Source organism: Haliaeetus albicilla, chromosome 2 (genome assembly GCF_947461875.1).
Source record: "Haliaeetus albicilla chromosome 2, bHalAlb1.1, whole genome shotgun sequence".
NCBI classification, from domain to species: domain Eukaryota; kingdom Metazoa; phylum Chordata; class Aves; order Accipitriformes; family Accipitridae; genus Haliaeetus; species Haliaeetus albicilla.
Window position 1 is genome coordinate 43,015,479 of NC_091484.1, and position 16,018 is coordinate 43,031,496.

General features: G+C 39.6%; 1 protein-coding gene across 2 annotated transcripts in view; it reads left to right on the top strand.

Annotated features, from left to right (window-relative positions):
* The window catches only part of HIBADH (3-hydroxyisobutyrate dehydrogenase), an 85,242-nt gene extending 77,820 nt beyond the window's left edge, over positions 1 to 7,422 (top strand). For both annotated transcript variants that reach the window (XM_069772667.1, XM_069772656.1), the window contains 2 exons: positions 933 to 1,089; positions 6,430 to 7,422. In XM_069772667.1, the coding sequence (XP_069628768.1) occupies positions 933 to 1,089; positions 6,430 to 6,588 (316 nt within the window). In that variant the 3' untranslated portion in view covers positions 6,589 to 7,422. The remainder of the gene's footprint in view (positions 1 to 932; positions 1,090 to 6,429) is intronic.
* The last annotated feature ends 8,596 nt before the right edge of the window (positions 7,423 to 16,018 follow it).

The window sequence follows — 16,018 nt, forward strand, 5'->3', positions numbered from 1 at the left end:
ACTGAACATTCGTACAGGGCCAGATAAACTGCTGCTGCTCCTCGTCGTTGGTATAAATGCTATTGGTGTAAAATTACACTTGCAACTCAGTATCAGCATAAATGTGAATTCATAAGAGGGTTAATTTCCTATAATATTGAAGAACTTTCAGCATCTACATTGAGCAACAGTTTATGCCATCAGCTCCGTGATAGAACATAAGACGTTTCTACTTGGACAAGCTTTGTTTTATCAGGATCAGTAACCTTATCAAGAGTTGACCCAGAACTATAATGTATGTTTGTGAATAGATAACATGTCACAGCGAGAGGCAGACTTGCCTCATAAGCAGGAGTATATAATGAAGATTTAATAATAGCAAAGCACAGAATGTGCAGATGTATACAACAGTAATATTTTTGGAGAAGTGTAGCATTTTTGTTCACATTATTAGAGCAGGATCATTTGCATTATCTTGCTTACATAAAAAATGCACAAGCATTCATGTATAAACACATCGCACAAGTACTTTCACACTGCCGCACTTGCTTGTGATTTTTTTGCTTTGTTCAGCTTTAGAGAATATAATTTCGATATGAAAAACAAGCATGTGACCTAGTAGGTAGCAGAACGTGAATGCCTTTTAGTAATTGAAATACAAGGGAACTGCTGTCTCAGAGGACCTTTATTTCGCTCACACTTTCAAAATTGCTAGGTGAAGGGGATTTGCTTAGTGCAAAAGGAAAAAAGCTCTGAAAACCTACTGCTTAAATGGTGGATTGATGCTCTTTAATTTAAGATACAGCATCCCTACCCCCAATATCAATACTCTGTCATTTTTCATGACTTATAATAAAGGGAGAGGAATGATGGTAGGGTCCTAAGATATAAAGCAAGTCACCCATGTCTTGTGCATTTTGACATTAACACTTCTCTTCCTTGACCTTTGATAGATTAGGCCTTGACCCAAAGCTGCTGGCCAAAATCCTAAATATGAGCTCAGGTCGCTGTTGGTCAAGCGACACGTACAACCCTGTTCCTGGAGTGATGGAAGGAGTACCATCTGCTAATAATTATCAAGGAGGCTTTGGAACAACACTCATGGCTAAGGTACGTAACATTTGCACGTGAAGTTGCTTCTCTCTGGCTTTCTAGCAAATGTTCTTCTCAGTGAAAATTTATGGTTACAGGGAAATATGTGTGCATGAACGAAGGGGAACCCAACCTCTTACTGTAGCTCTGAATTAATGAGTTGTGTAGGGGGGTTTTCCTTAGCCTGCAGCCTTTTTCTAGCTACTATTAATGCTGAGCCACTCAATGAAATTATACACACTGTCTTTTTGAGTTCTGCATTAATCCAGGAGTCCTGATTGACTTGCATGTATGGCAAGCGCTCAGCAAGCCATTTAGGTGCCTCTTGCATGACCGCTTTAGAATTTAGGAGCCTAAGCTCAAGAGAGCAATTCGGGGAAATCCAGGTGACCTAATTAGGTGCGAATAATGGCATAAGCTTCTAAGATTTTGGGCTCAATCTCTTCCAGATACCTTAAACTGTGCTATTGGACATGGCCTCTAGCATCCCTTCTCTTGCTAAGCCAACTGCTTACGTGCTTGTCTTTCTGCCTAAGGCCATTTAGAATGCAGAAAGCAGACAGGTTTCAACCCACACCCCAGCAGACTTTTTTTGCAGGTATCTGCACCATGCTGTGAGCTCTCCTGAATTGTCTTTGTTGGTGGCAGAAGTAGTGCTTGTTATGAGTAATAACCTAGTAATCTAAATTACTTGTCCACAAAGTGGGAGATCTGGGTTTAGGTCCCTCTCAGCATGAGGAAGTTGTAACCTACAGCTGTCCCATCCCAGGAGAGTGCACTTACTGCCATGCTTTTGGCTGTTCTAGGAGAAGCACTGTCCTGAGTCACTCTGTGGTCAGGAAAACAAAGCTCTTAGAGGCCAGAGGAAAGTAGGCAAGGAGGTCAAGGCTCTGTGTCCCACTGATGAGGACACACAGTTGGAGGAAGGAGCTATAGAAGTCTTGACTCTTGAACTACTTCTGCATTTAGCACAATGATTGCCTAAGGTAAATTATAAAACCAGCCCTGGAAGAGATTTCTCATCTAAGCATGTAAGTGCAGGAAATAATTTCATACTGAATATTATTTTCCTGGGGTTATTGTCCTGAGGGATGCATTTGAGTTCATACAGGACAGGTTTTAGGCATACCAGTTTATGAGCGCTCCCAATGGGTTAGGCATTCTGGCCATTTTCAGCTCTTCCACATACAGTGGAAATTAAGCACTTAAAACTAAAATAACTTTCTCAGAGCTGGTGATCAAACTCAGATATTGTCATGCAAATCTCCACAGTGCTGGAGTTCCTGTACATAATACCTGCCTACTGATACTGTTCTTGTCGTTTTGCAGTTGATTTATGTCAATTGGTGCTTTTGTACATTTAGTGGAATTAGTGAAATTCTGTCCAGAGTGTTTTGCATATGGTAGCACCAAAAAATTTTGCTAATGCTGCATGGCCCAAAACACCTCAGTGGTTGGCCTGCGACATTTTACATTTATGGACCAACAACCAGGAGCTTTCATTTTTTTGAGGGATGTGTTAAAATATTGTAAAGCAGCAGTTTTTATGTCATGTTCACATCATTGAACATAGGGGACAATAAAGTGTTATTTAAATTATTGATTTATAAAACTTCTTAGGTTATTGTTTGGAGTTTGCAAGGGCTATTGATTAGAGATAAGCAACCTGATTTTGGCCCTGCCTCAAAGCTCTTGTTTCCATCTTGTATGCTGTTTTCAGAATCTGTTCTGGCTGTTGTGCCCTGTTTCACACTGCAGTCTCTGTACTCATGATTCATAACTCTTACTCTTGTCCCAAATAACCTCATAGTATAAATGTGATGGGGCATATATTTCCTTCCCTCCCTTTTAAATTTCTTTGTAAAGGGTTTTTTTCTTTTGGTCTGCTTCTAAGAGGGACCTTCATCTCCTCTGGAAGCTGCCTTGAAAGATCTTCCTTTCACTGGAGGAATAGCAGCCTGGCTTGTGCCTGTTGAAAGTGCCAGCTTTTGGTTATAAAGCGTCAGTGATAACTAAGAGGAGACCTCCTCAGAGAGGTTTGTAATTGCTGTTCACCTCTTCTGACTATGCCTCTCCTGCCCATCCTGAAGAGTGCCTTCTTTAGGCTGGAATCCTCAGTAAGAAGGAAAGGCACTAAATTCCTTTCGTGCCTGTTGAACAATGCTATGTTATTCTACATAGGCAGAAAATTACTTGAATGAGTAAGTAGCCAAGACAGCTGATCATGTTCAGGGTATTTTTTGGTGCAGTGGTGACATCTTTTAAGACGCTGCTCCTTAGTTTGTGGACAGACTTTTGCTACTATCCATTTAATCCTGGTATGTGACATATCATGCAGTTTATGAACTGTTTGAGGTGGGGACTTTTTTTCTGGGAAATACGGAGCACACTTCTGCCACTTAAGAAAAAAGAAAAGCTATATTCAGAGGAGAAAGAGGTAGGTACAACCCTGAGGTTGAGAAGAAAGTACTCCACAATGAAAATATCTAAGAGTGACTCAGTAACACAGTCACTAAACACAGTTACTAAACTTCAAATTACTGCTCACATATCAGATATGGTAGAAGTCAAAGGCTTTCTTAAAAATATTTTGTCAGGAATGGATCTCTCAAACAAAACCAGAGGATTGTTATTTAGTGTTTGGGACAGAAAAGTTTGTCAGACACCTCTGGAAAGCTCTTCAGTCTTGAAATCTGATGTTGAAACATAGAATTTAGTCAACTTAATGTGAAACCTGCTCTAAAGATTTTGCATTTAAAAGATCTAGTTTACTTCCCCTTGCCATCTTTATGTCCGAGGCATTGCAGGACAGAAGTTCCATCTTTCATTCACAGCACAGTTGCCAATTAAATGTCTTCTTTGAATCCTGGGAAGAGCTAGATTTATATCATACTATTCTTGACTCATGTCAAGACAGCCATTGGGCTTTATTCCAAATGGCAGTTTCATTTACGTGAACTGCAAAATAAATGTAAGGAACCAGGTATTTCTAAAATGAGCATTGAAAGCAGATTCTGAAAGAGAATCTGTTTCCCGATTCCAAGCTGAGAAAAAAGTGGCTAGAATAGGCAGTACAGTGAGACATCTGGAAGATGTTGTCGGTTCCAAAGAGTATGAGAGGAGCCGTAAGCTATGGACTGATTTTTACTTTTCCAAAAAGGTCAGCAAAGGGCAAATTTCTTTCAGAGCTGTTTTGTACTATTTCACTTGAAGAATCTCCAACCTCAAGAGAAAAGGTGCAGAATACTTCACAACCTGAAGCTAAAGATAAGCTTTACTTGCATTTTGTATTTTTTTTTTCTTCAAAGCTCTAATATATGGAATGGGATTTAAAAAACCAAAACAAACTTCCTGCACTTTGGAGTCAGAAGTCCTCGTCCATTCAGTTAATGAGGAGATGTCTGATGTTTCAACCATCTTGGAGCCAGAGTTTCATTATTAAAGTGAATAGACCTGCTTTATGAAATTGTATTTGTGCTAGCATTCTATTCAGAATTTTCAGGGATTGCTTCTGTGAATGCCCCTTCAGAGAGAAACAGCTCACAGTCACCACTACAAAACCAAGCACCTTCACTAGTTTGGAGTTAGATGATTTTGCCATTCTACTGTTCCATGACATGATTTAAGCTTTGTTCAATAAAATGGATAATATGGCAAGAGGTTTCACAAGGAGGGTTCTTCTAAACCTAGGAGAAGAGGGCTAGGAATATGTCATGGAATATCTTATTGTAAGTGAGGTTAAAGCAACTGTTCCTAGATTTGTCAGGTCATCAGTCTTTCAACAGAATTGCTAGACAAGAAGGAATGATCTGCCCTGATGCAGATGAAGAATATTTTGGATCCTGTGACATCCAATACGTATGTTTTTCCCATTTTCCTAGATCTTGAAGTCATTCAAGGGTAATAGGAAGAGTAACTATAATTCTGATTTGTATCAGAATGACCTTTATAGAGCCGATTTACAGATCAAAGTGACATTTAGAGAGTAGAGTAAGATCTTGAATTTCCGTGTGCTAATTCAAATCCAGACACACAGAAAGTAAAGACCTGTCTTGTAAGTCATGCCTGAGAAGCCAAAGGTGCTCTCAGCAGCACTACAGTCTCTCAGTTCTTCTGTATCAAAGATTTGTTATTTAAAAAAAAATAAAAACACAGCAAATTCTATAAACTACCATAGTCCTGGATGGGCAGAAAATGCAGACATTTCCTAGTAACACTTGAGAGGTTCTTTTGCAACTTTCTTGAAATGTGGACTGCAAAATCGATTTCATTAGCAAGACTTTATAAAGGCAACCTTGAGTGCAGACACTACTTTCATACTTAAACAAGAGATCTGTTTATATATCCAGGCCCTTGTTAGCTTTTACTTCTTTGGTTTGTTTTATGTCTGATTCAGCACAGAATTCAAGACCTCCTCCAGCCTAGCTTGTCATTTCTGTCCAGCATGCGTGCAGCTGACTATTTCTAGCTAACTATAGTTAGTCATAGTACCTGGTACCTGCCTTTGAGTTCAGTCCTATTTATTTCAGATTATAGCTGTAGTTGACCAAGGACTCTTGGAGGACAGGTTTCAACTTCATCCTCTTTGCAACCACTCCTCCTTTTTTTGCCCCAAATTTAGTGTTTAAAAATGCAGTAGAATTATTCTCTGTATCCCTTTATCTTCAGTCATTAAAGAAAACCTTGAGTTGTAGCAGACCCCAGACAGTCCCCTAAGGAATTCTTTAATACATCCTTCCAGTTAGGCTGCAAACCATTCATATTCAGAAAGTGGCCTATGCCCCTCATTTTGCTATTAACTGGTCACATTACAGTAAATGTATGTATGCTTAGTTTCTTCAGTTTTGTTGTTATTCAGATCCCTCCTGCTTGATTTTTAACCTGTTTTTAGAAAGCAAGATGTTGTCTTGCCCGAACAAGAAAATGATACCATTAGAAACTATGTGAAATGCTTAAGTGAATAGCTAGGGAAATTTTATTTTTGGAGATGACATAACAAAGTGGGAAAAAAGAGTCTGAGTCTTGCTACCAATTTATATAGTGATCTAGAATCTTAAAATTCCTCCTGTCCTGAAGGAGGTTGCCTGCCTTGCAAAGTTTGAGGTTTTTCTGTTGAATAACATTGAGTTACTGTTTTTAAAATTAAAAACTAAACAAGACTTCCTTCTTCCAGGACTGAAATTTTAAGGCTGGAGTATTGTATTTGTTGGCAGCAGAGTTCTCTTCACAATGGAAGCCAAATAACCTATAATATGTACATGACTATTTATATCCTTGTTTCTCCCCTGACTTTTTCTCTTTTTGTTTCCTTCTGTTCTTCCCCTCTGCCCTCTTCCTCCCTCTTCTCCCTCCTCACAGGATCTTGGCTTGGCCCAGATTTCTGCCACCAACACAAAGACACCAGTTCCTTTGGGATCTCAGGCACATCAGATCTACAGGATGATGTGTGCAAAAGGCTATGCCCTGAAAGACTTCTCAGCTGTGTTCCAGTTTTTACGTGAGGAGGAAACCTTGTGAGCTGTCCTTTGGAAATGGACACAATAAAAAAACCACATTTTTTTTATCCTTATAGCTTGTTTGAGAAGTATGTGGGTGTAATCAAATACTGTGCATCCTCATCCCATACAGACTAATCTTCTTTGGTTGTCTAGATCACAATGAACTCCAGGGTTTTTTCATAATTCCTGAAAAAGCAAGCCAGAGGAAAGGATTGTTTGGCAATTAGCCATACAGTGATTTCTTTTTTTTTAAGAAGCATACAAGGTTTTTTTTCACTAGATGCAATAACTAATTTTTTTTTTTTAATGAAATACTTAACTGCATATAAAAATAACTTACATTATGGCTACAAACTTAGGTGAATCTTGAATAGTAAGAGAATGTTATATAGTGATTTTATGATATATAGCGATCTATTAAAATTAAAAATTAATACTTATGGAAAAAGGGAGGATTTTTTCAATGAAGAAACACAGCTTGAGATGGATTTTTTTTTTCCTTGGACCTACTAGCCTTGAGTTGATCAGTACTGAGTTTTTCCTGGGATTCAGGTTGCAGCTTAAGTTTATAGGCACGCGTTTCTAAGTGGAGAGCTGTTACAGCATGTTTACCTGATAGACTTAGTTAAAATAACATAGAATGTGTGTCCCTCTTGTAAAGCTCCATTATTGTATTTTGCTAACCCAATTTTATATTTTCTTGTATTCTGTCACACATTTTCAGAACTCAAGAACAGCACTTGCCAGAAGTTCTAACAAAGTGTACATTTGTTTTAGGTAATTACTGAAGTATTTTAAATCTAAACAAATGCCATTATTTTGAAAAGAAATAAAAATCTATACTGGTAAATAATTGCTGTATGATTATTTGCTTTTTGTTTTGATGCATTCTTGTACACACACAATTAAGCAAAAACTTGTGGTCCTATTTTATAATTTGCTTGGTTTTCTACAGATTATCTTGCAAAACCAAGCTTTTCAAGAGCTCTTGTCATGAAATGCAGATGGTAATATATTTGCATATGTATTGCCTTAACCATTCACCATCTCCTTGGTCTTGCAAAAGTACAGGTGCACACTTGGCTTTATGAATACAAATACTCATGTTGATTTCGCTAGAACTATTCACATTCAGACTTATTTGCAGGCTCTAGGCTTAATCGTCAGTTATGCATTTACATTCCTACTTTGGTTGTATGACAAATCCTTTTATATATGCACATTTGGATGACAAAATTGTGTGCTTGAATTAGCTCGAGTCTGTGAATAATCTTCTGAGAACTTGGACATTATGTTTTAACACATTCGTAACATACAAAAGTAATTTAAACAGTACTGGTTGATCTGTTCTCCTTTCAGTTTTCTTTGAAAACTGACATTCTAGGTTATTCAGGGATTTGGGGCTCGTTAATGTTATATATGAGTGTAGGACTACTGGGAGCAATCTTACTTTTAAAAAAATTGTTTCTCTTTTGATAAAACTACTGTTTCTACAGGATTGCATTCATTCAGAAATTAGGCACAAAACTACCTTCAGTAGAAACTATTAAAATTGCAAAGTCAACCACTCAAGTGCCGGAAGACACAGAAACTTGGAACCATAGTTGCAGATATGTGGTTCGATCTTTGATAACAAGATCACATATTATAACATTTTTTCTTATGGGACTCCTGCTTCACATAATACAAAGGATGGATCTAATTTGATAATGAATTTGGGGTAAAGCAGTGAAGGATGTTTTTGCCAGTAGGATCCTTGTTCATTTGGAAGTTTTATAATGGATTAGGTGAGGAATTGTAGGAGAGTCCTCATTAAGTTTGTCTCCTCTGTATTTGACTTGGAGATCTGGCTGACTGCTGAGAGATGCTTCCTTCTACTGTCCACCCCAGCCTGTAGCAGTGTTTGCTATGAATGCGTTTGCTGTTAACCCTGGGTTTACCTGTAACCCTGGGCTTGCAGGAAGTGTAATCATTTTCTGAAGACGTTATATGCACACATAAATGTTAGGAGCCATGAGGGAAGAGAATATGCTCAGAGACACACTCTTTGAAGCTTTTAGCTTCTGAAATCATAAAGTCTCTGTTAAGCATGTGGAAACTTTGTTGTTATTTTTATGTTTCTCCCAAAGGCTTGTAGCTTAGGTTTCCTGGGGTTTATTTCTCCTCCCCCACAACCTCTGATCAAATTTTAAATTCCTACTCCAAAGCATAGGGTGCTCAAGTTGGAGGAAAGGCTGCCAGAATGCTATTTTGGCAAACCAACAAAATATTCTGTGGTCTCCTTCTTGGAGGAGGATTTTGGCTGAAATTAAAAACAAACAAAAAAACCCCAAAACCCCAGCTTCAGGGCAGACAGCCAGCATGTAAAGTTTTAGAACAAGCAGTTAGTTTGGCAAAGTTAGAAACAACTTTTAAAATAAGTCTTATTATGGAAAGTGCCTTGAAACCTTTAATGATGTCCAATACCTGAAGCCAGTAATACAATTTATATTAGAATACATATTTTTTTTCCTAATTCTGCAGTGGAATATTGTGTGACTGGGTACATATAATGGTGGTGGTATTCATGATAGCTATGGCTATTCTGCATGTGCATATGTATATACTGTGTCTTGCTTGGGGAATACTTCTGGTCTATGGAAATTAAGCAAGTACTAAAACTATTGTCACTGCCAGAAACAGGTGCTGAAAACTGTAATTTGTTGAGTTGAACAGAAAGATTGTAAAATTGTTTGAATTTCTACACTAATTACCTCCCAGTGCATACACACAAATTAGGTGCAACAAATTAACTGCATATTTTGTAAATGTCCCAAAGGGAAACTTGAGGTAACTTCTTTTTAAATTAGTTTGAATGTTAAACTAGCCCTCCCATCATGCTTACTTTGGAAACTCACCTATATCAAATGCATTTATTGACTAACAGGAAAACATTGACAACCAATAAAAGTAGTGATGGTTTTAAAAAAAATCCTAAGCAGCCTTCTCTCATTTATGATTCAGTGTAACCCGTCTTAAGCAACTATTTTTGGTGGTCGTTTAACAGAGGAGGCCTTCTATTAAAACTGCTGAGTACTGTATTGCTTTAACTTTATTTATGGTTCTTACAAGCCTCGGGAGGAAGAGGAGGTATTCTGACCAAGTAAAAGTATTATACGTGATATTCTGGCTCTGCTTTAATCAATGGGAATTTTGCCATAAGTACAATACTGCCAAGATTTCACAGTGTGTGTTGAATGCCCATGTGATTCCAGTGCCGATGTGGCCAAGATGCAGCTCTGGAGGAGCTCAAGCACATCCCTCTGGTAGGGATTGTGCCACATCATTACTGGCATCAGGATTATGAGAAGATGGGGTGGTGGCTGTGAGAGGAAGGAGCCAGCACGAGCTGCTGAAGTTGATATTGCCAGTTTCCATCCCAGCCTTGTCCCACAGCGGATGAGAGAGATGCTGGGGTGGACAGAATAGCTGCTGTCCCTGCCTCCCTGAGAACAGAGCTACCTGTCTTTTCAGCTGTTTAAATCTTCTGGCTCTTTGCCACAAGAAGATTTTATTAAACGGTTTATGGAGCAGAAAGACTGGGGCCGCCCCTGGAGCAAGCAGAGAAGGGCTAGCATCATACAAGGGCTACTGTATTTATGCAATGGATGTCTTTCTATGGTTTTAGTCCACCAGATTGATTTGTAAGACCAGATCTATCCAGGCACAACTCTGAGGGTACTAACTTGATGGTAGTGATACCTGTTGCTTTCAGTTTGGCTTTACATGATCCTCACTGTCTTCTCCTCCTTCATATAAAAATATAATTCAGCTTTTCTCAAGAAAAGTTGAGAATATTGTCTGTCTTTACAAGGCTGGCTAATAAGTTGTGGAAACTTTGAAGCACTTCAGAAACCTCTGTTGCGTTTTCTTTGTGCACTGACACAACAGGTGGAGCTAGGGTTCTCTGCAGTATTGCAGAGTTAAGGTGTGGCAAGACCCACTTAAAGTTTAGGGGACTTGCAGAGGGGAAGCCTTTTTTCTGACTTCAGTATCAAGTTCTTAGAGCTCTTACTGCAAGCCTTGCAAAACCAAAAAATTGTATTTCAGCAGTGGGAGAAGTTCAGTTCAATGTCTACAAATTAGAATAAATGGTGCTTTTGAAAAGCTCAAGCTTTCAGTAGCAAGGATGTCTTTGCCATTCTGTGCAACAGCATAATGGATGTATGGTCTTTAAAGGCTGCTGGTATTCTTAAGATTTGTTGCTTTCTATATGTGATCTGTCACAACCCGTCCTGCCTGCTGGCACAGTTACACATTAATTTTTTTCCAATAAGAATAATAGCAACAGTTACAAAGTTTTCTTAGGTGGACAGAGAATGAATATTTTTATGGTTGGTGTGTTCAATAGATGTATGACATGGAACTAGGCATCCATATGGCAGTGATTTTTTTTTTGGTTTTGGCATTCATCATGGATTGTGAGCACTTGGGGTAAATGGAAACAGGTGGATAAACCTTTCTAAAGTACTAAATGTCTCATAATAACTACTGTATAATTAAAAGCCATCTGGCTCTTTCTGCATTTACACCCAACTCTTCCTTTTGACCTTGACCCTGAGATGAGGTCGGGATTTTCATTTGAGGTCAGAGGTAACCCAGTCTGTTTCTTCATTTAGTTTTACTGAGCCTCCATTAATGATGACAGTGTTCTGTTTGTTAAAGTAAATGCTGTATATGGAGATAACAAATGTGCTAGCATATGTTTTATGAAGTTCACTGATTTCAAAAAGACTTGGAGCGCTGGACAAAACCGACTGAAATACAACTGATAAAAAAGATAAGTTTGCAGGTACCTGTAATGCAGCTACCCTGGGAAGAACTGCAAATATTGTTACAATACATTTCAGTCCCTATAATATTTTTAGAAAAGAAATTAATTGTATTTTGCCTTGTTGAAATTCAAAGGCGAAATCAGACAAGTAAAACAAAAGTAATAGCCTTCAAATGTGGTCAGATGTAAGCATTATTTGGCCAAAATCAAGTGTTGCTGCTGTCTGTCTTCCAGTTTGAGATGCATGACAAAACTAGCTTGGATTTATGCAGGCGACTTACAGTACTAACAGCTGTAGGGAAGCAAGTGATATGGGAAGTAACTTAAGGTATACTTCTTAAAATCTCTGAGCTGCCTACTTTGTTCTGAGTGCTTTCTTCCAAATGATTTAACAGTGTTAACTGGGCTGTAATCACTGGTTGCAGGCATACCTGCGCCAGCTGTAAGCTAGCTTGTTTGTGTATGTGCAGCTCTCTAGTCCCAGAGGCTTCCTGGGAAGCTGGGTAAATACTGAGGCAGCAGTGCTCTGTAGACAGGCTGTTTCTAGTGCCTAAACTGGCTAGTTTGTGGCCAGCAATAGTAAGCCATTTTTCGTTTCCAGTCATGTTATTCCATGGCTATAGAGCCTGGAAGCTTTCAATGACCAATATTTAGTAGACTAATGCATTGGACGTTGTAGCTGTTAGCTGTTCTACAGCATCATCATGGCAGTCTGTGCCCTGTTTTTCTCTTCCTCCATTTGTACAATGCCTAGAACAAGCCAGTTCCCTTGGTGTTGTGTAATTGTGTCACGCAGCCGTCAGTCTGCAGTCCACAAAAAAGGCTAACTTCAATCACTCACTGGTGATTGAAGCTGGAGCTTCAGACACATGGATTTAAGATATTCTTGGATTCCTCTCCATTTCTACTACAAGGTTTTCATACAAGCTCTACCTTGTTTGAACCTATATATTGCATGGCACCAAGAGCCCACAGTATGGCAACTGGTAATTTTTTTCCTGCATTTGGCTGTGTTACAGCTACATTTGCTGTTCATGCTCAAAAATAGGCAATTTCTGGTCCCTGTCAGGAGAAGAGGAGAAAAACACTGCTAAGCAAATGGAGATCGGTAGGTCACAGGACCTGATGCCAACATGTTACTCTCAGTGGAAAGCCATTGGATCCAGTCCCTACCTCCTATTACTATGACTTTTTTCCTTTGCTTGTCCCTGGGTAGATAACTGTGTTAGCTTATGTGGATGCAAACAGAGTCAGTGTTTAATAAAAGAGGAGAAGCAGGCAACATCTTGTGCTGTGCGACCTACTAGTCTATCAGGGGAAGGTGATTCCTTGTAAAACAGATAAGGAAACCGCAATCTACTCCCTCCAGCACCATGATAAAGACGGAGACACTGAGTCCGCAGGCATCTTTAGATACCACCGCTAAAGTCACAGCCAGCAGAATGCAGTTCCTGTCCCACATCGCACCACCCAGCTCTGCTGTCTGAGCAATAAACATCACACCAGCCTCTCCAAATTCTCCCTGGGGCTGCTTGTGGCTCTAGTTTTGGCAGCTTTGTCTGCCTTGGCCCTGGCTGCCTGGAATCTACTTCTGCACTTCCGCCCGAAAATTCCTTTTCCAGTGCTGTGCCCGAGCTGACTGTAGGCTTTCAGTGAGCCTGCAAATAAGATGTTAGGTCTTTCTTGCTTTCCATGTGCTCCCAATAGTGCCAGAAAGCACATAATGAATGTGTCTCCCTTGTTTCTTCCAGACTTAATAAGTAAACGGAGCTATAAACAGTAAGCCAAAAGGATGGGGATGGCAGGCATTTATGGGGTAATAGGAATTTGTTCATTGAACTGGTTGTTGTGCTACTTCGTGACTGCGGTATCTCAGCTTTTTCTGAGAGTAGGAGCGATGTGTGTTTCTTTTCATATGAAGAGGAGCCAAAACTGGCTCTGTCCACTGATCTATGGCTGTCATTTTGAAACAGACTCATTGTTTACATTTACAGGAAAAATGAAAGATAGTAATTTTCTTGTATTAAAATATAGCTGGTTTGCTTTGTTGGGTTTTTTTAAATCCATTTTCCACAAGTGGGTGTTCTAATCTGTTTGCTGGTATTTTGCTTCCTTCTCCATCTATATAACAGCCTGCGTATTATAGCCTCCGTGTAATATCTAGAATCACGTTCAGGAATCTATGAGAAACTCGAGTCTTAAGGTAACCCTGCCATGGTGCTGTTAATAACACATTGCAAACAAGAAAGTAGTAAGTGGAAATAATGCACTCATTTAGAAGTAATAAATCCTTTGATCTTTCTTTGAAGCAAGGGTATATGCTTAAACTACCAATTCAGGGACAACCAGATGCCCATAAAGAATGGTTCTTTGCTTTGATAGAAAATCACTGAGGCCTGCCCAGCAGCTCTGGTCTGTAAACAGATTAGTTAAGTGCTCATCAGCTCTGATTTGCATAGGACAGTCTTTGCACACAAACCCTACTCCCAGCCTTAACGAGCTATTTACTTGCAGGAAAGCTACTGGGTTCCTCTTAGTAAGAAATCTCAGTAGAAAATCGCTTTGCAAGAAGGGGCAGGATCCTGGTTTGGAAATAGTGCCCTTCCTCTGCGTAGATGTTAACAGGCAATTGGTGACTGGCAGTCTGGCATGTTTGCTGAGCCTCTTTAGTGCCGGAGTGTGGGAATTAGAAATATAGTTCATACTTGGAAATTTGGAGAAGAGTTACTTCTCTCTGCTCATTGGTGGCTTTCGTCCTTGGCTGGATAAAGAGCGTACATGGGAGAGAATTGGGAAGCAGACGCTTGTATCTGCGGGAGAAGGATCCCAGAGCTGAAGTGTTCACTGAAGAGGATTTTGCTAGGCTGTAAAATACTCATCGCCTTTGAATAAAAATAAATGCCTCATGGATGCTTGCTGGTTTGTGTGCAGAAATTGTGTGCAGCCTGCAAAGTTGGCACTTGCATTTTTCCCTGTTTAAACTTCTTTTGATCCCCACAATTACTTTTGTCTAATACAAAGAGAGGTCAGTCTCAGCCACAAACATAGCAGATGGTGAGATTCACCCTAGAGTATAGAAGAGCTACAGTACTTCAGTGGCTTTCACATTTTAGAGTGCATTACTTCTCAGCCGATTCCAGCCTGGCCAATGGTTTGCTTTTCTTCTGAATCAAGCAAGCAGCAAAACTGCAACTTATTTCTGATGGGGAGACAGAAATATCAAAAGGGGAAAAAACCACTAAGTATTGCTGAAACCAGTGCGAGCCGTTTCAGCGCAAGCCTGCTGCAGCTGGAAAGGTCTTAAAAGCGATAGACTAGATTCTTGCTATATTAAAGATCTCACAGACTTTGGGGGGACAGGTATATAAATAAGGGTATAACGTAGGTATGTGTGTTTTAAAACAGAATACTGGTGTTAGACACAGGGAAGTTAATAGTGTAGTTCTGCCTTACCCTAGTAACAGTGAAAAATGTTATGAATCTGTTTTTTTCACTGCTTACACTATTTCCATTTTGTGTCCCCTTTTGCTTGGAAAGTAAACTTAGGTTAGTGTCTTTGTGCCTGAAAATATAGGGTGGAAGGCTGAACTGCGGAAAATACATATCATTTCCATGGACAGGCTAAATATAGTTAGAAACTCTTCCCTGTAAATCCCTGTTTGGTTTTCTTTTATTTATTTCATCAGCCAGATGCTAGTTTTTCACTTAGGCTATCATGAGAACATTACCCAAACACTTCCTCAAAAAATAAAATCTGCATTATTACAGGGCACTCTGCATCAGCCCATCAGCTGTCTACCTTTGAAGGCTTGTGTTCAGCCCCTCAGTTTTATAGTGCCAAGATTCAAATATGGGATTGCTAGAGGAAATTAATTACTAGTAAATTTAGAACAAAGGAAAGAACCTGCAATTTCACAGCATGTAAAACACCTTTTGGAATTCTTTGCTCTCTTCTTGGAAACCAGTGTGTCGAATTCTTGGAATTATTTTAAAGGGCTCGGTAAAATGTGTAGCTATTCAACAAGCCATAATAAAATCTTATGCTTAAGGATATAAATAGCAGGCAGAAAATTATTTCGTCTCTAGCCACTTTAGACCATGTCTATTCAAACATGCATTGCAAAGCACTGCGAGGCTTGCTTTTCTGATGCCCTGGGTGCTGAGTATGGCTGCAGGCAAAGAGTGGAACCTGGTGGGACAAAGTTGTGATCCAAGGCGGGACATCCTCTGTTTCTGTGCCTGACCCCTGAGCTCTACAGCTGCTGCCTCCTTCTCTGCTAGCCCAACTCCTATCAATGACCAGAGTCCAATCAGGGGTGGCAGTGGGCTCAGGGACCCGCATGCCTTCACACATCAGCTGTCCCACATGTCCAGCAGTACCTGCACCTTTCTGAGCTTTCTAGAACTCTCTTCCATTTTCAGCCACTTCTTAGGTGCCTATATCTGCTCATATTGGTTCATGTCACCTCCAAGGTGGACAAAGAAACGTCTTCAGTTTAGTCTGTATAAACCTGACCTTTCTGTTGGTTCTTTTGCTGCTGGTTCTCAGTTCTCCCTCTCTGACAGTTCTCTTTTGCTTGTTGCCTCCAGATCACAGTCTGTACAAAGTGTCTCTCATTTGCCTCCTCCCATAGCC